This window comes from Polypterus senegalus, chromosome 5 (genome assembly GCF_016835505.1).
Source record: "Polypterus senegalus isolate Bchr_013 chromosome 5, ASM1683550v1, whole genome shotgun sequence".
In the NCBI taxonomy this organism is placed as follows: Eukaryota; Metazoa; Chordata; class Cladistia; order Polypteriformes; family Polypteridae; genus Polypterus; species Polypterus senegalus.
Window position 1 is genome coordinate 185732084 of NC_053158.1, and position 20821 is coordinate 185752904.

Below are 20821 nucleotides of genomic sequence, written 5' to 3' on the forward strand. Positions count from 1 at the left end.
AAAGCAGACAGCAAACTGTGAGCAGCATGTATTAGCAGCAAGCTTATTAGCTTCTCTTCATTATGGGAAATAGATTTAATGTTGCATTCTCAGTTTATTGGACATGTCTTATTTTGACATGATAGGAGGAAACAATTTACTAAAATGTTTTGCTGGTTACACACACAAGTCATTTTGTGCTCATTTTTTCAAACCTTTGTAACAGACTCTCACTTTCAATCTGCTGTATAGTCTGAAAGTTGTATTCACAGAAATGTGGGTAGAATTAAATCAAATCTGGAAGATACATTTGTCTAATTCAGGGTTACAATGACACTGTAGCATAGATTTTTAAGTAATTGTTCTATGAAAGGTTATTGCACGCACTCATATAAGTTTTGTTTTATATGTGTTATTTCTTAAAATAATTGTGTTACAGTATTTGAATTCAGAAAGTATTTAGACGACTTCACTTTCTGCACACTTTATTCTGTTTCATTCATTTCATTTGAAATGGATACATTTTGCTGTTTTTGCTAATCAATCTACACTCATTGTTTTCACAAAGGTTTGCAAATTTATTAAAAATCAAAAACTGGCGCCTCACAGCACAACAGCTTCAAGAACAGCTTAACAGTGCAGCAAGTGTCAGTCTCTACTGTGAAGAGAAGACTTTGTGCTGCAGGTTTGACCGGGTGAGTGGCACAAGCAACTTCTGCTCGCTTATGACTGGCTCCTTAAAGATAAGACAGTACTGTAGTTTGTAAAATGTAATACATGTTGCGCCTAAATAAACCTAGTAAAGTGCTGCCAGGCATGAAGCAACCTGAAAATATTTGGTATCAAAAACTGTTAAATATATAATTCACTTAATATAATCTTGCGAGATTAATAGCTCTACAAAACCATGACAGGAAGACAGAAAGTTGTGCAAATCAAGCAATCCATTTTCTTAATCTGCGTAACTCCGTTAAACAGCATCAAGTGGATGGCAGAAGCTGGTATTGGACAGGGTCCCAGCCCACACACACTGTATATCCATACTCACTTCTGTTAGATCAGTTTAGAGTCACCAAGCAATCTAAATGTGATGTCCTTGGGAGGTGGCAATAAAACTACATTATTTTGTGAAAAACCCAAGCACAGGTGAGGAGAATGTGCAACTCTGCATTATGATTTAGGCTTACAAAACAGAATGTACGTGTCACCTTTAGAAACGAGAAAATCTCTTATTGAGTACAGCATGTCTGTGCCATATGGCACACAAACTTGGAAACAAATTAACACACACAAAGACACAGGTATGGGAGATGAGGGGCAGTCATGGCACTTCATGGCAAGCTGCATTCAATCACTGTAGCTCTACAAAATATTTCTATGCATTCTGCATGTGATGTTTTATTGAAGTTACACATCTTGTTAAGTACGAACTGACTGCCATTTTGATGAAAACTAAAAACAAGTTGATTCACAATTTGCTGTGGTTTCACTTACCTGTCAGTCTGGTACACTTCCACTGAGCTATTCAGTTCCTCCAACTCTTCCTTTAGCAGTTGTAGGTTGGAATTGACAAAGCTAAGCTCCAGGGCTACCGTTTCCTTTACTTTATGATTATTAGTAGCTCTGAAAGAAAAAAACAAGAAATACATGTCATTTCAATTTTCATGGAAGAAAAATGACTGACCTACACAAAACCATACATCCTGAGCCATATGTTGAGCAGAGCCTTTTGACGTCACTGGCCAAGATTCATTTCTGACCTACTACCCACCTTGTACTTGGTCATTTTTAACTGCTACGCAACTGGAGATTCATGCTGTAGTACTCAACTCTGTCAAGATTTTATGTTCTGTGCCAGTTAAAGAGCCATTTTAGGCTGAAGACCTATGGGCAATATTTTGGGATGTGTTGAAGACCTGACTCTTGAAAAATAGTGTTAGACATTCGATATATGACTACTTTGAAAAAATCCAGAAAACAAATATTCTCATTTCAACTCATGTAGAGCATCTTTAAAGACATCTTTACAAGTTCAATAAAGCATAATTAGTCCTTTTTCCAGTGTGTATTTAGATAGATAGATAGATAGATAGATAGATAGATAGATAGATAGATAGATAGATAGATAGATAGATAGGAAAGGCACTATAGGATAGATAGATAGATAGATAGATAAATAGATAGATAGATAGATAGATAGATAGATAGATAGATAGATAGATAGATAGATAGATAGATAGATAGATAATTTGTACATATAGAAATAAAAACCATCCCAATCATTTCCAGGAGTAACAGTGTTCTCATCTGCCTATAGCTTAGGTCCATATGTGGAATGTTGCGTAGGAGATCCCTTTAAATATCAAACTGGCTGTTTGTCAGTCACAGGGAGTAAGTTTTAATCTTGCAATTTCTGAATGTTACTGCTATCTTAAAGCACTCTGCCTTGTAAAACTAACAGTTTTGCTGACCATATTGGCTAATTACATAAAACCGTGGCCTATGAAACCAACACACTTCTCATTCAAGCACAGCTGCTACTTTTAACAGGCATCTGCTAAATTTGACCCAAATCTGCGAGTCATTAATCAAATGGTTCACCCTCCCTCAGAATCCAGAAGATGTGTATGCAGGCTTATGATGAGTAAATGTAACATGCAAGCTAAATAAATAAATAAAACATGGTGGGAAAAAAAAAAATCAGCCGTAGAACCACACAGTTAAAATGTGCTTTAAAAGGCTTGCTTTTAAAAAAACAATTAGTAAAAGTAAAAGAAGGCAAATACAAAATAAATCATTAGAGTGAAAAACTGTAGTGCTTATAAAAATATTCACCCCCTTTGGTAGTTTTCACTTTTTATTATGATATAACATTTTATCCCAGTGGATTTAATTTGACTTTTTTGTAACTGATCAACAGAAAAAGACTGTTACATGTCAAAGTGAAAACAGCTCTCTGCAAAGTGGTCTGAATGAATTACAACTGTAAAGTACAAAATAATGGCTAGGACACACCTAAATCTTCAGTGGTGCAGCCACTTGGTTTTAGACGTCACATAACTTGGTAATGGAGATCACCTGTCAGTAGTCAAGCGGGCTCACTTGATTGTAATGTAAATGCACCTGACATGTCGGCTCGAGTTTGCCAGAAGGCATATGGGAGGCTCTGAAGTCGGCTGGAAGAAAGCGCTGTAGTCTAACAAGACCAAAATTAGCATTTTGGCCATCAGACTAAATTTCCATGTTTGGTATAAGCCAAACATTGCACATTATCAAGAACATTCCATTCCCACCATGAATCTGTGGGGACACGTCTGTCCAGTTGGCCCAGGAAGGCTTGGATTGGTGGTGGGTTAAGTATTGTCAAGTTAGTATTTAGCAGATGCACCTTTGGCAGCCATGATGGGTGATTTCACCTTTCTTTTCTGCTATCTCTTGTGAATACCAAATTCAGCATAAGTGATCTTTCAAGTGGTCCTGTCAGTTGGAGTTGAACAGACGTTACCAGTTAGGTGTTTCTCAGGGTACTTGAATTTAAAATGGCAATATCCATAAACTGTATGGTTTGCAAACAACCACAGAACATAACAGTAGTGATATCTATTTGTATGTATGCAGTAATACAATTTATTGCTGTTTCATCCCAACATATTGCAAATGTTAATGGAGTGAAGAGATTCCTATACCTGCAGATACAACAAAAATGAAAAAAAAATAATGTTCTTAGTCAATGACAGAGAAATGAAAAATACTATACTGATATCTTCCCTCACATCCAGAGTGAAGTAAACACAAGGCCCAACAGACAAAAAGTGAAAAGGCTAACGCTTGAGATTTTAAGCCCACATGACACATACGTTCTAAAAACAGATAAGAGGGTCTTCTAAACTACCTCTGCATGACTGTGTATGTGACTGACAGTATTCTTAAAGCCTTGTCTTCCCATCTCAGACAGTTTCTGCTATTTTACAGTTAATGACTAATATGATGCAATTATGCGATTTGGCAAACCATGAATAATTCATGTGTAACTCACCAGACAACTTGATACACAATACAAAGCCATTTGTAAGTTTTTAGCCTCAAAGAAGCTCACAGTTTCTCATTTCCTCAACTAACATTTCTATTATGTATTGCCTAAGGGTCGCTGCAACAGTTTGTGTGGACTAGTCATGAAAAAACAATACTCATTTTCAAAGAACACAATAATTAACTTCTCAGTAAGTGCCACAATGTATAATCATATAGATGAGGGGTCTGCAAAGTCGGTGCCAGAGAGCTGCCGTGGTCACAGGATTTTTGTTACAACCCAGTTTCAAAATTAGAAGTCAAATATTGCGGTTTACTATACAGTACACCAGTGTGTATTCATCGTGTACTATCTAGTTTAATAAAATATTTTGAAGGAAACTGAAGAGAATAAAGTGAAGGACTGAGAATTACTCATAACTTTCCGAATGATATCCTTGGAAAGGAAAAAAAATCTCTGATATAAGAATGACCTGCCAGGGCTGAATGAGAACACTAACATGCTATAAAATTTAATAAGATCTCTTAATGACAAGGGTTAGTTTCTAATTAAGCAATCAGGATGAAACAAAAACCTGCAGCCACAAAAAGCTTTCAGGACTGACTTTGCAGGAATCTGAGCCAGACTAAGATTTGCTCCTGTGCATTTTTTAATCGGAAACACAATTAACAAAGCCAAAACTATTGGCACTGCATGGGATACTAAAAAGAAGAATAATGTAGCCTGCAGTGGTCACTCAGACTGGGATGTTAATTAAGGAAGTATTGTCAAGTATGTCCATCTATGTCAGGGGTCCCCAAGGTCCTGGAGGACCCAAGTGGCTGCAGGTTTCAATTCTAACCCTTTTCTTAATTAGTGCACATTTTCTACTGCTAATGAAATCCTTTGCCCTTCATTTTAATTGACTTCCTTGTTAAGATTTGTTCCCCTGAATTTCTTCATCGTTCCTCTGAATTGCTTCATTTCTTTCCTTAAATGGCATCCAAACAGAAATGAAATGTGAAGTGAGTGAGCCAACAGAAGACCAACTAAGTTAGGGCCTCAAACTTCAACCAATTTCACTCCAACCAATGGCTCAGTTGGATGCCGAGGCTTGTTGTTAATTAAACCCGTTCTTTAATTCCATGGCTTGCTGCTGCCCTCATTGTGCAATAGCTGACATTTCTGAAACTGTGGATTTTCTCTGTTCTATGAGCACTGTTAAAATGTTTTGTGGCCCTGAGCAGAACAGCATTTCTGAGACTGCCACCTTTCTTTATTTTCAGATACTGTATAATTGACAAAGTTCGTCATGTTTTGGTTCATTTTGTATCTCATTATTGTTTGGCTGCTAAATAAGGGAAAAGAAACAAAGGGTCTGAGTCTACAACAGCAAGTCAAATAAAGTTAATTCAAAAGAAGTTAATTAGGAGCAAAAACAGGTCAATAATTAAGAACAGGGTTAGAGTGAAAACCTGCAGCCACTGGGGCCCTCCAGGACCGAAGTTGGGGACCCCTGATCTATGCCATACCCACTGAGAAGAAATTATACAAATCATAGGGCCAGATTTTTGATCACCACTGGCACTGCTGACTTTCTTCTCTTTATTACAAATGTATCCAATAGCTTCAAATTTAAGATGATATGAGCCTAATTATTAAGCAATTAAGATAAGTGTTTTACATGTATGCTTTAGATGTCTTTCTGACAAAAATCAGTTGTTTAAGGTAATGAAGGAGTAGAGGTGCATGTTTTAGTTTTATTATTTATATTGTATGATTAGTGCAAATATTTGCTAACACTTTATTATATGTATGTCAAGACCTTTGAGTGTATTTCTAACACTTCATGATATTCCGGCAGCTTATATGCGTTTATCTAGCGCTGATTCTTCAAGTAGGGTGCTGCTGTGCTATACGTGGGCAGCAACCTTTGATTCCACTCATTTGTTCAGAAGCATAATGAATGGCACTATATAAACAATAAACTGCTTTATTAGTAGATTTTAACCAACAGTACGCACATCCCTGTGACCTATCTTGTCCTGAAATAGTGCTGACTGTGTTGTTTCACGTAAAATTAATTAATTACCTCACTAAAGGGTCACTTGCAAAAAATACAACTAGTACTGGCTCGTATCTACAGGCAGAACTGTGTAATCCTGTTAGCCTTAAACTGTTAATAGATGTTCAATTTGAGAATATATTTTTCTTAAAAATAATTTTTCTGTGTATATATGGGAATATGGGTTTCTTTATGTTGGGTACATTTCTATGCAGTATAATTTTCCTGATCTTAGTCATTATTCATTTCATAGTATCACACCCTAATTTTGGGTACTGCCATGTTATCATTCCCATTACTGGTATGACAATTCATTTGTATCTATGATTTGGATAAAAAAACTTGAATTTCACTCTCTCTCTTTCTCTGATATTGCTGATTTCTGAATGTTCAGTTTTCCCTCTGACTTTGTATTCTGATAACCTACTGCGCTAAAGCCTAATGGGTTTCGATCTCTTGGTTTCACCTTGTTTTTGGTTTTGACAACGTTTCATCTTCTGGTTATCTTCCAGCCTTCGGGTAGAATATAAACAACCTGCAGACTCCTCCTTGAAGGTTCTAGCACAACCTGACTTTCTCAGAACCATTTAATTCAGTTCAGGGATATAGAGAACTCGAGTCTGTCTCTGCAGCACTAGGTGCTGGAAAGGAACCAGCCCTGGACAGGACACTAGTCCACTGCATATCCTATTCGAGCACATGGCCACACTGGGAAATTTGGAGCCATCAGTCAACCAAATACAAGTCTTTTAAAAATTAGGAATACTGGATGGGTTACACACAGTGACACTCAAGAGACTGTGTGAATCCACTGCATCCACTGAACAGGATCATCTCCAGACAGAGGAGCAACTTCAGACAGACTGCTGTCTCCGTCCTGCTCCACTGACAGACTGAGGAGATCGTTCCTCCACCACACTATGAGACTCTTCAATTCCACCCGGGTTTGGGGGGTAAATGTTAACATTACACAAAGTTATTGTCTGTTATAACTGCATTTTTATCACTCTTTAATTTAATATTGTTTTTTATCAGTATGCTGCTGCTGGAGTATGTGAATTTCCCCTTGGGATTAATAAAGTATCTATCTATCTACCCTATACACACATGCTGTTTAAAATCAATACAAACTACTAAAAAAACAGAAAGAAGGAAATATTATTCTATGATGTCTAACAAGTTCATAAAGATCTGAGAAATTACAAAACTGCACCTGCACTTCAAAAGTAACCATTTATGATGAAAGGCTATCATGAAGAGGATTGAAAACAAATACCGTAATAATAATACAGATGTGTAAAAATGCATTACACAATGGGGAGTGGGCACCTTCAAGATCTTGCATCACATATTAAATAAGTATTGATATTACGAAATGGGTTCAACTTCCATGCCAGTCACTGCCCTAGTGGAGTTTCAGTTTCCCTCAAACAAGGTGTGGCCACCAGGTGGCGCTGCAGCTCTCCAAATACCCCGGCTCGGACACAAGTCATCACAGACAAGTTTTATTCATGGGAAAGTCTTCAAGTAAATGTTTCCCATAGCACCAAGTGCAGATACAATACGGTTCAGTAACGCAATGATGCTCTGCACTTTGTCTTCTTGTCCCTCCCTCTGCCTCCTCAGAAAGCTTTGCCATCAAAGCGGTGACAGAAGAGAGAGCTATTTGGCTGCATGCATTTGAAATGTGCTTCTGTCTGTTCTGATGTCTTTCTGTCATTTTGACTATTACATCACTGTGTGTCATAACAGCGAACAGAGTCTAAATATGCATTGTGGTCTCTGTATAAACTACATGTTAAAACACTGCTGCTATTCTAACGTGGAATGTCTGCATTATCAATTAGACATTAATGTTAATTCTTTAAGTCAGAGGTCGCCAACTCCGGTCCTGGAGGGCCGCAGCGGCTGCAGGTTTTCATCCTAACCCTTTTATTAATGAGTGGCCTGTTTTTACTGTTAATTTCTTTTGAATTGATTTTAATTAACTTGCTCTTGAAGGCTCAGACCCCTTAATTGTTTCTTTTTCCTTAATTAGCTGCCAAACAATTTTGAGATACAAAATGAGCCAAAACAACTGGTGTCCATCATACAATATCTGAAAATAAAGAAAGGTGAAGGTCTCAGGAATGTCGATCTGTTAAGGTCGCAAAAATTTTTACCAGAGCTCTCAGAAAGAGAAAATCGATAGTTTTGGAAATGTCTGCTAATGCACCATGAGAGCAACAACAAGCCACGGAATTAAAGAACGGGTTTAATAAATGACAAGAATCGGCACCTCATTAAGCAGAGCTTATGAGAAAATCAATTGAAAATAGGTATGAATAAGAATGAATACATGACAGACGAGGATTAGTAAAAAATGTAGAAAATAACACGCACTTAACATAACAAAACTATACAAGTCATAGATGAGGTAGAGTCCTTATTTACAGATTTGTTTCATAGTCTCATAGGTCTGATGCTATGGTCAGATGACCAGGAGGACAGCAAATTCCCAGAGCTCAGAAACTGAGGGAGAAAAAAAAACAAAATCTGCAGGGTTGGCCTAACCCAAAAGACCACCTAGCCACCACTGGGCATCTTATCTGTCAACATTTTTCAAAAATAAAACTGAAAATATCTTTGCAGAGGAACTGTTTTATTAATGGGCTTAATGGTATCTTATATTGGTCAGAGAAAACAGCAGGTACAAATGCAAAGATAAATAAGGATTCTATATTTGAACTGTATTGACGCTACTAAGACAGACATTTGTTTACAATGAAGACCCCAGCAAGAACATCACGATGCAATGAAGCACAACAAAAGAACAGCAACATTTATTTCTATAGCACATTTTCATATAAAGGATGTAGCTCAAAGTGCTATACAGGATGTCAAAGAAATAGCTACAAGCAAAGAAAAAACAAATGAAAATTAGATAAGAAAAATAATGAATGAACAATTTAAAAAATTAAGGTTATACACATTTACATTAGATAGATATATAATTAACAGAAGACGAGTCTTTAAATACACAGTAGATGTGGTTTTTAAGTCTCTAAATGGAGTCTCTAAATATACAACCTCGCATACTTCATCAAACCCTGGACAGGGCGTCAGACCATCCCAGGGCCCCCACAAGCACTCACTGCAGTACTCACACTGGGGCCCATATGAGTCACCAGCTAACCATGGGCATGTGGATGGGATGATCCACACATGCAAGAAACAAAGCAAGACATATCTAAAAATGTACTTTCCCAACTCGTTATTTATTAAGTGGTACTGACGAAAACTATGCCTTTAAGGTTATAATTTATATGTTTGTACAGTACACTTTAGACTTCAAAAGCAGAAGTATCCCAAAGCTGTTAGGGGCTGAGGCACAGTTAATATGCAAAGTCTTGCAGGTTCCTCTTTAAGAGTCACCTCATCCAGAGCTGGGCTCTGTGTTGTGCTGAATGTTGCTGCAATAAGCTCTGAATCGGTCCCAGCAACCATGATCAGCTGATTTTATGACATGTGTATGTGTTCTCCTGATCTGTTTGAAGTCAATTATATGTCTGGGCTCTGAAACCCAAGAACTGCAAAATAACCTCCCTCTTTCTTTCTTTCTTTCTTTCTTTCTTGCATTTTGAGAAAAGTTAAAGCTTTACTGTGTTATGCTTTCACACCATCTTATTTTTTATATGGGCACTGCCACTTTGTGATTCTTGGCTCCATTTGCTAGGCTGCATGGTCCTGGAGGTTGCAGCATCAAGCGTCATTGATGCGACAAGATAAAAGGTTGGTTTTGGCACCCATGTGTCATCCTAGTTTGTGGATAATCCCTGTGCTGGACTGTGATTCTTTTAGTGATTGTTACTTCCTAAATTTAGTCCTCTGCTCTTGTTTTATGTACCTTAATTTTTGGTTAGTGAATTTCCCCTTGGGATTAATAAAGTATCTATCTATCTATCTAAACTTGGTAACTGAACTTTGGCTCTGATTATGGCTTATTCCTCTACTACACTTCATCTCCTAAGCCCTTTCCTTTAAATCTTTATTGTCTCATTTGGGTGAGTCAGTGCAGTAATGGAATGAGAAGGTTTAGAACAATACTGCACTTTGTTTCTAATTGAATGTTTTTCAAAGCAGACAAAATATTAAAAAATATTTCCATGAAAAATTCTGTTACCATGAATCACACTAGAAGAATGAAAATATAAACAGTAAATTAGAAAAATAATAATTGACACTTGAATGTATTAAGATGATCCTTGGAAAAAGACAACCTCGTTTTGCATATGACATCCTTAAGTGTGACTGCTGAAAAATGTGAATTAGAGTATTTACTTGAAAAATGTAAGGCATACCTCGATCATAATAGCTATAACTATGAACACAAACCACAGAGAAAACTTGTTTCTACAAAAATAAATCGAAGAAAATAAACCTTGAAAATGGCATCAAAGTTTGTCACCAAAATTTTAAGATTAATAGTTGATTAAGCTAGAGGTAAGTGTATTTTTTACACAACATGTGGTGATTTGTATGTCTTCATAAAAACAATTTGTAATACGAAGGAGGCCTTCACACCAAAGAACTGTTGGTGAATGACACTTGCGGTGTTAAAATTCACATAAAGTCCATTTGATATCATGGTAACTGCATCTTGAAACATACTATAGGACACTTGATGTAGCCTTTGTAGTTGATATATAACCAAGTACTGTACAATAAGTTCACTGTAGGCTCTTATATTAGAAACTCCAAACACACAGTTCTACAAGACTCAAAAGCAATGCCATCTATCTATCCATAAATCCATTTTCCAACCCGCTGAATCCGAACACTGGGTCACGGGGGTCTGCTGGAGCCAATCCCAGCCAACACAGGGCACAAGGCAGGAACCAATCCTGGGCAGGGCGCCAACCCACCGCAGGACACACACAAACACACACCAAGCACACACAAACAGCACACACTAGGGCCAATTTAGAATCGCCAATCCACCTAACCTGCATGTCTTTGGACTGTGGGAGGAAACCGGAGCGCCCGGAGGAAACCCAATCAGACACGGGGAGAACATGCAAACTCCACGCAGGGAGGACCCGGGAAGCGAACCCGGATCTCCTAACTGCGAGGCAGCAGTGCTACCACTGCGCCACCGTGCCACCCTATCTATCTATCTATCTATCTGTCTATCCACAACAAATCCAAAACACCAGAAGAAAAAGAAAAACTATACCATAAAAGGAAAAAAGGAACAAACTGACACAAGAAACACTTACTGTATATAAGCCCATATTCTACAGAGGGTCTTGTGTCACCTACTGGACAAAAGTGAAGTCAAATGGACAGAAGCGAAAACTGATGAAAGAAGCTTTTTTATATCTATTGCCTTGTTACATTTCTCGCTATTATAAAAAGAAATCTTGTCCTGGAAAGCAAAAGGAAGGCTATGATACTTGATCTTCTCAGAAGACATTTAAAAAGATCTGCAAGACGAACGAGACTACATGAGCAGCAGAGACACAAAGCAGGAAAAAGGACAGCGGCTGTAAAGGCTTAAAAAGATCGAACGGCAGCGTGACAGCAGCCCCGCTCCGTCACGCGAGACCAGCCAATAGGCCATCATTTAAAACAACTCCACAGACATCTAACCCTAGCAGTTGTTGGATTGCATCTGTCAGACAAGCATCATGTGCTCCCAGCTCTTAAAACAATGACAAGAGACAAGCAGAACGTGCAGCTCGCCAACAATAGGAAGACAGCAGATGATGCAACGGCATATCCTTAGCCGCCCCCTCTTCAAAACGCAAGCAGCATTATACGTCTGGCGAGAAAGAGATGTAATCACACACGGGGCCGAAAATAAAGTATTATTAAAGTATTGTTTTTACAAAAGTTTTTAAGGTAAAAGTGAAAATAATGCATATGTAACAATTCCCAAGAAAATAACAATCTCTTTAAATTGTATATTGCCTGCCTAAGTTAAAGTCATCCCTGATGGAGGATCGCAGGAATCGTGGGAAAGAGGGGTCCTTTTATCGGATTAGCGCTATTTCAGCTGTGGAATGGCAAAATGGGGGAGGCAGCTTGATGAATGAGGTCTCCAGGACTTAAAACAAATCCAAATCATATTATGTGATATCATCTAATGAGAAATTCTAATCCGTACTTCTAGAATTTTTATTTTTATACTGTACTAGCAAAATACCCGCGCTTCGCAGCGGAGAAGTAGTGTGTTAAAGAAGCAATGAAAAAGAAAAGGAAACATTTTGAAAATAACGTAACATGATTGTCAATGTAATTGTTTTGTCACTGTTGTGAGTGATGAGTGTTGTTGTCATATATATATATATATATATATATATATATATATTTACACACACACACATAAACATATATATATACATATCTATACATATACACATATATACATACATATATATCTACATATATACACACACATATATACACACATATACATACATACACACACACATATATAAACATATATATACATATACATACATATCTACATATATACACACACAGCTATTTCAGTATCAGTGCTATACGCTGTTTGTTAAAACGGTTGACTCCCGCTCTTACGTGCAATAACAAATCAAATCATTCAGTTGTCTTTGCTCATATGTCATTTTAGAGCTGGACGCCTGGCATCTTTTTTGGCCACAAGTTCGTTTCTGTTTGGTGTGAGGTTCTGTGTTGTGGAGATTCTCAGGATGGATTGCAGGTGCTCATCAGTGAGGCGACTCCTGTGTGCTGTTTTGTTAGTCTTTATCACTGAGAAGAGCTTCTCACACAGATATGTGCTACCAAACATGCACAAGGTTCGAGCCGCATGTAGACGGACTTTTTTTGTTCTTCAAAGTCACCAAAGCGCCGTGCAAACTCAGTGCGCAATAACTCTAGTAAGCGGTAAGTGTTCGGCAAGGCAGCTGAAGCGCTGCATTATGGGATCTGTAGTTTATTGTGTTACCAGCGCTTCATATACCCGGGCTTTAATAACAATAATACAGTATATAAAATGATCTCGCCGGGCCGGATGTGGCCCGCGGCCCTTGAGTTTTACACATATGGACTAAATAGAACTTGAAAAGATATATTTTTCAAATGTGATCGCAATTCAGATAGAGTTGACGCAAGACTACAGCCTGCATGCCTCAATGAGTCATCCTCCCCTCGCTCTTACTTTTTTACCATTCATCTAATGAATACACTGAGTATGGCTTTACCAAAACAATCATTGATGGCGAATAAAGTATCCATTATTCGAGTATGTAGAGTGGATATATATATATATACATATATATATATACCAGTGTATCAGCGGAGAAGTAGTGTGTTAAAAAAGGTAGAAAAAGAAAAGGGAACATTTTAAAAATAACGTAACATGACTGTCAATATACAGTATTTGTTTTGTGTTACTGAGTGTTGCTGTCATCAAGGATTTGATTATCATTATTTCTTTCAATCAGGTTCGTATTTGTAGGATGTGTTGTGTTCAAGTTACATTCCGTGTTTGTCAATCGTTGTAAAGATGACAGGTTTCATTCATCGATTCGTTTCTTACTGCATCAATAAACAGCTCGTCTTCTTCTTTATCTGAGACCTGACACACTGCATGCACGGGTTTTTTACACTGTCTTCCTTTAGCGGGACATTGACTTTTTCCACCGTGTGCTTTGTTTCCGCAGTAGCTGGATTTATGAATATGCTTATCAGACGCTTCATATTTTTTGCTGCCTTTTCAATTGTGTAATTCGGTTTTGTTCAGCGCTCTTTGGAACTGTTGCTTTTATCTGTGCACTGCGTCAGTTCACGTGAGCCACTCGGTGTACATGCATCGAAGTTTCCCAGCTGTGCTGGTGCCATCTCGTGCTATGTCCATGGCTGTATTTAATGTTACCTTAGTCCTGGCACTTAAAACTTTCTCTCGCAGTTTCGCTGAGTTTGTGTCAAACACCACCCTGACCATCTCATCTTCCTCTCCATAAGCACAGTCCTTCACCCGTGAATATTTACCCGTGGCAGTTTGCTATTGGATTGCCGCTGACGGACGGCCTTATATGGGCAGGCACTAAATTACAAACGCCAGTGGCAGCCTGTCTATGAACTTAATTTAAAGTGTAGGTTTACATCGTGCTTTGTTTCCGAAGTAGCAGAACTCATGAATATGGTTGTATATGTCACTCGCTCGCTTCTTATTGTTTCGCTGCCTTCTCAATTATATAATGCATGTTTTCTTCAGCGCTTTTTGAGGTCTTCCTGGTTTTCTATGTGCTGCGTGATTACGTGGGAGGCGTGATGATGTCACACGAAACTCCGCCCCCACATCGTTGAAGCTCATCTCCATTACAGTAAATGGAGAAAAACTGCTTCCAGTTATGACCATTACGCGTAGAATTTCGATATAAAACCTGCCCAACTTTTGTAAGGAAGCTGTAAGGAATGAACCTGCCAAATTTCAGCCTTCCACCCACACGGGAAGTTGGAGAATTAGTGATGAGTCAGTGAGTGAGTGAGGGCTTTGCCTTTTATTAGTATAGATTGAGGATTTATTCTGTTCTATGTATTGTACTGTATTGTTTTGACACCCAATGCACGCCCAACCTACTTGAAAAGGGGTCTCTCTTTGAACTGCCTTTCCCAAGATTTCTTAGATTTTTTTTCCCTACAAGGTTTTTTTTTTGGAGTTTTTCCTTGTCTCCTTAGAGGGTCAAGGCTGGGGGGCTGTCAGGAGGCAGGGCCTGTTAAAGCCCATTGTGGCACTTCTTGTGTGTTTTTGGGCTATACAAAAAATAAATTGTATTGTATTGTATATCCGGTAAACCAAACACGAGGGCGGAGCCCCCTAGTATTATATAAAAAAACAACATTGATGGTCATGTTCAACTTTCCAATTACATTTATGTTAGTATTTCCAATACCATAGATAATACAAGGGACTGATGCTTTAACAAGGCACGGCATCTTTGAGCTGCAATATACTGACCTCATCAGAGACATAAATGTAGCATAACATACTTAAACCTTCTTAACAATTATCATGGTAGCACTGGGCACATTCACACCACACGGGTTTGGCATCATCTGTCTTCTGATAAGATAGTAGCCACAGGTGCGCCTTAGCAATAGCCCTGAAAATACCTCTATTTAGACGGACAGACAGACAGATGTACACACCACACAAGTGCTTAAAGTCTTAACTAAAATAGTAAAAACCGGGTGGACTAATTTTATCTAAAAGAATTACCAACAAATTCTTCAACACTCATTCTTGGGGAAATCTTAAACTTCTTTGTAATCTAGTAAATGAGGAATGATGCTCGTGCACTCCTTCAGACATTCAGAATCCCATTGTGCACCTCACGATCTGACATCTGATTAGTTATGCCGGGCCAGTTCACCATTTCCCATCACTGGTGACTAGTACTGAAGCAGGAGCTCTCACATAAGATTAGGTTGACAAAGCCTATTGCCTTCCAGTGCACCTCAATATAAAGCCTGATTCTCTCTGAATAATGAACATTCCTCAAATTCTTAAAAGTAAGAACATTCAAAATAGCATCTTTTGCATTTGAATCAGTTTAACACAAAGCTGCTCCATGCCTGACTAACACTGACAGTGTCACACAGCGCACACGGCTTTGTGCCACTGATGATTTTAGACAAAAAGCTAACCAGATTGGAAACTGATAAGGTTGTTTTTCCTTTTTTTTTTTTTTTAAAATCCCAGTGAGTCATCACTGACTACAACAAACCTGATTAATCACTGGATTGCAAAGTTCAAACTTTCAAACAAACTACTCCAGAAGATTCTGTGAACCAATTTTATTCTGAAAAGAATACAAAGCAGGCTGTTTTGTGAGGACTTCAACCTACAGACACTTAATGACCCTGATCATCATCCTTTGTTTTTCAGATGCCACAATTCAGTTTGGCTGACATGATGTCACAGTGTCTCACTCTGCCACCACACAGCTCTAAAGTTTTAAAGAGTTTTAAATTTCAGCTGGGCAGTAGCTGTGAGGAGTTTCCACAGTTGTCCAGTATCTGTGAACAAACAGACTGAAGTTAAATGAAGACCACATCCATACAGAGTATCAAGAAGGACCCTTTGAATTTCTGAAGACTAAAAAGGTGTCATTTTGATTGACTTCTCACTGAAGACTACAAAAAATGAAAAGCAAAACAATGCTTCACAGAAGTACTCTTTTTTTTTCTTTCGTTTTAACAGGAAAGCCTCGGTGTTATTTTTCCATTATAAAAAATGAGGAGGAGGCTAACAAGCTTAGAGGGAGGTATGTTTATCTCTGGATATTTACTTAGAAACCCAGAGTGATAAATGGCCATTTTTCAACTCCCTCTATTTAATCTGCTAAGAAGCACACACTCATTTATGTCATCCTACAAGCAAATCAGTAGCACTCATCTGTCAGACAAAAAGACAAAACAAAATGCAGGAACAAGGCAAGAGATCAGCGTATGGCTTTCTAAGCCAATCCATGCACACCATGTCTACAATACAAAGACTAAAGGAAACGCTTATCGCTGTTACCTTGTTGACATGGCCAATATTAGCTCAGTCTAGTACAAGCAAGACCATTCAATATATGCATTGAACAAGATAAACATAAACGAATATTAAATGCTGTGTATTATTGGCTGATTTTAAGGACAAACCATGCAAAAGAGTTTAGAGATTGAAGGGATCAGAGTAGGTTATCTATAAGCATTTACCTGCAAATGAAAATTATCAGATTTTTAAAAAGCTATTACTGTGGGCCAAGCATCATTTCCAATCCTAGCAAATATGGATTGTTTTCTGATACATTTCCCTCTACTGATTCTGCCTGGGGGCGGCACGGTGGCGCAGTGGGTAGCGCTGCTGCCTCGCTTCCCGTGTCCTCACTGCATGGAGTTTGCATGTTCTCCCCGTGTCTGTGTGGGTTTCCTCCCACAGTCCAAAGACATGCAGGTTAGGTGCACTGGCGATCCTAAATTGTCCCTAGTGTGTGCTTGGTGTGTGTGTGCCCTGTGGTGGGTCGGCGCCCTGCCCGGGGTTTGTTTCCTGCCTTGCGCCCTGTGTTAGCTGGGGTTGGCTCCAGCAGATCCCCGTGAGCCTGTAGTTAGGATATAGAGGGTTGGATAATGGATTCTGCCTGGTTCAAACCAATAACACTAAAGTACAGTAATATAGGCTCTATCCTCAGCTACACAATGTACAATTTTACACAGAAAAAACATACACTCTACTGTATGCTCATGAAGTATTATTTAAAACACATTTTGCTTGTGGTGGTCACCAGACCTCTGCTGCTATTTGAATGATTGTTTAAATACACTGTACTTAAACAAAAATACATGATGTATTATTTGTGAACAGCACATTTTCCAAAATATTTTTGTTGAATGTGTATAAAAATCCCACTTCTGACACCAGTTTACAAGTTTCAAATTCACGGTATAAGATGAATGGCAACACATTAATTCCAGCAAGATGTGTTTATTTCAAGGTTTTTGTTTACTGTGATATACAGTCTTGTGATCAAAGAGTTCATAAGGAATTTAATTTACCAAGGCAAAAAAGTCTTTGATATCCAATCACGTGAAAACACTATTGTGTTATTTGGCGAAAATGTGCTGGATTTGCCAATTTTATTTTTTTTTTCTGAAAATTCATTGTGGGGTCAGCTTAGAAAACTTTTTCCCCGCAGTACCCCATGATGCTTTGTGTGGACGGTGCTGTAGCAGCCAGCACTGGATGGGACAGTCCCCCAATATATAACACTGATCCAAGTAGTGGACTAAAAATTACAGGAACATTTGCAAATACATTTAAGCACAAAACGCACATGCAGAATGAATCTGGAAATGTGTTAATGTAGTTGTGTGTGTCTTAAAGGTAACATCTTTTTGTATGGCCTTTTTAGGCGCTTTTCCACTGCATAGTACGGCACAGCACGGTTCAGTACAGCTCACCTTGGTTCGGCTCAGTTCGGCTCGGTTTGCGTTTCGACTGCAGTTTAGTACCGCTTTAGAGTGGGCGGGATTATTCACGTGTCGTTATAGTTGCGCCGCCTCTACTGCCGTGACACCGTGGAACTTTTACAACAACACGCAGACAACGACAACACTTTAGCTCGGCGCGCAAGGGTAAGCATCTAAAAAGCACATCACTAGCTAACTTTTATCACTGTTGCAAAGCATAAAATGAACTTAACTGCCAGTGTAACATTAAAATGCTGATTCTGTATATTACAAATCTTCCACATTTTGCAAAAAAAGTCGCTGCAACAGACCATCTGTTTGGACATTTAACCGTGCTTCAGAGTGGTGGGATGTGATTGTTCCCGGTTTTACAAACACTCAGTGGCTGGAGAACTTTCGAATGTCTGAAGAAACATTCATCCACTTATGCAACAAACTGCGTCCAGCGATGGAGAGACGGGACACAAACTTCCGCGTGTGTGTACGTTTAAAGAAAAGAATAGCCAGTGACGCAGTAATGACGATTTTCTCCGGCCAATCAGTGACCAGCAGAGTTTACACGTCACATTTTGGTAACGGTTCGGCACGCTTGGAACCTCGGCTGAGGTGGTACTAAAAAAAGGACCAGGTACCAGGTACTGTTCCCAGTGGAAATCCCCGCAAAAGTGAGCTGAACTGAACCGTGTCGTGCCGTACTATGCAGTGGAAAAGCGGCTTATGTGCCCTGTGTGTAATATGTGAGTGTGCCACTTGAATAATATTACCCAGAATGCTGTGCAGCAAACAGGTAGGACTGAAGAATCCACATACTTTAGTGTTGTGCTTACAGTATTTGGTAGCTGCGGCAGTAAGCAAGCAGAAGTGACAGGAAAAATAAAGAACTCTCTTCAGTTTGAGAAGGACGAGTACCTGCTATAGAATTTGTGGGGTCCAAGCCTCAGTGAATTGTTGCTCTCTGCTCTTGTTGCTATTGTTTGCAAGAAATTTTACTTTCCTGATATTTAGTTCTATTAGGGAGGCACACTGGTTGGCACTTAACAATGCTGCCTCACAGCTCAGGTCACATATATGGCCAAAAACATCAGTCCAGAAAAGTTGGCAGGCACTTCCCTAGTCATCAGGGATGCTTAAAAGACCATTTCACCATCAGAATCCACTCAAAAATATGGCTTACTTTGTTTTTCCCCTTTTGACTTAAGTGCATTTGCTGAGTTTGTTGAAGTTCCCAAACATTTCCATGATTTCATCAAACTAATTTGGCGGGGTACACTCGTCACTAGCTATAAACATTATGTGTCATAAAATATAGAGTATATGAGCTGTACTGCCTGCGCAAGGCAATAGCACTTTTCAGAGAGAACAGAATTGACAGATAGCACAGAGTAGTCAGATTTCACACAAGGGTTGTAACCGCAAAGATAATAATTAAATAACAAAGCTCAGGAAGTTTAGTCAGAATCATAGTCAAAGAACAGAGCGGGAAGTCACAAGCCAAAAAGAGTACACATAATCAGAGCCAAAAAACCTAAGAAGTAAATTCAGAATCAAATTGTAACCAACAACAACAACCACCACAACATTTATTTATATAGCACATTTTCATACAAACAGTAGCTCAAAGTGCTTTACATATTAAATAATAGAAAAATGAAAGATACAATTATAAAACAAAATAAATCAACATTAATTAACATCGAATAAGAGTAAGGTTCAATGGCCAGGGGGGACAGAAAAAACAAAAAAACTCCAGACGGCTGGAGAAAAAATAAAATCTGTAGGGATTCCAGACCATGAGACCGCCCAGTCCCCTCTGGGCATTCTACCTAACATAAATGAAACAGTCCTCTTTGGATCTAGGGTTCTCACGGAAGGGCTTGATGATGATGATGGTCACGTAGACTTCTGCCTTTTAATCCGTCCAACCAGTAAACTAGTTATAAAAACTAATTGTATGAAATGACGTTTTCTCTTAAGTGAATCCAATCTTGGATGGTAAGGAATATAAGGGACCAACGTTTAAAATGTCTTGCTAGTGATGTCAACCTCCAAGAGCTGCATCCCAGCACCATAGTGCCATCCATAAGGAAAGCGAGACAGTGCAGAATGGGCATCATTTTTAACAAGAATTAAAACACAAAGAAACAAAACATTAATATAACAACTACACCCATTTTGTTTCAGAGGCCAAAGAACAGTTGTGAAAAAAATTAAACATCATAAGCCAGATCATGACACCGGAATGCATTTCAATTTGTTCCATCACATCTGTTCCCATGAAAATGGAGACATCTGTGTACAGGTAAGGTAACTTAATCTTTAGTGTATTTGTAAATGAATGTAAGATAGCCAATTCAATAATGTAAATGCTTTCTTTAAGGCTGCCACCTGCCTTTTCGAGAGTGTAAAGGGCACAGAGTTGGGCGTATTAATAAGGTTACGCAATAAACAGGGCAGGTAGCTGACAACACCCACTCACCAAGGGCTCTCATCTGCTCACTGCTACACTAGCAATAATTTTACTGTTTACCGACTCTGTGTTTGTGTGTGTTCAAGTGGTACATTTTATTTTTAAATTATTAAGGTTTGTTTTAATTCATTTCATTTTATTTATTTATTGGCTCTGAGGCTAGGGATTTGCACTGGCAACTGTACGGTTGCCAGTTTGAATCCCAGAAATGCCAAAAGTGAATCTACTTCGTTAGGCCCTTGAGCAAGGCCTTTAACCTGCAATTGCTCCATCTTGGTTATGACGTCAATTTGCATCCGGCCCCCCAAATGGC

At 38.6% G+C, this 20821-nt stretch overlaps 1 protein-coding gene across 1 annotated transcript in view; it reads right to left on the bottom strand.

Annotated features, from left to right (window-relative positions):
- rhpn1 (rhophilin, Rho GTPase binding protein 1) overlaps positions 1–20821 on the bottom strand; it is a 120195-nt gene that overhangs the window by 36999 nt on the left and 62375 nt on the right. Inside the window, exon 3 of the mRNA XM_039753751.1 lies at positions 1474–1602. Coding sequence (XP_039609685.1) covers positions 1474–1602 — 129 coding nt within the window. The remainder of the gene's footprint in view (positions 1–1473; positions 1603–20821) is intronic.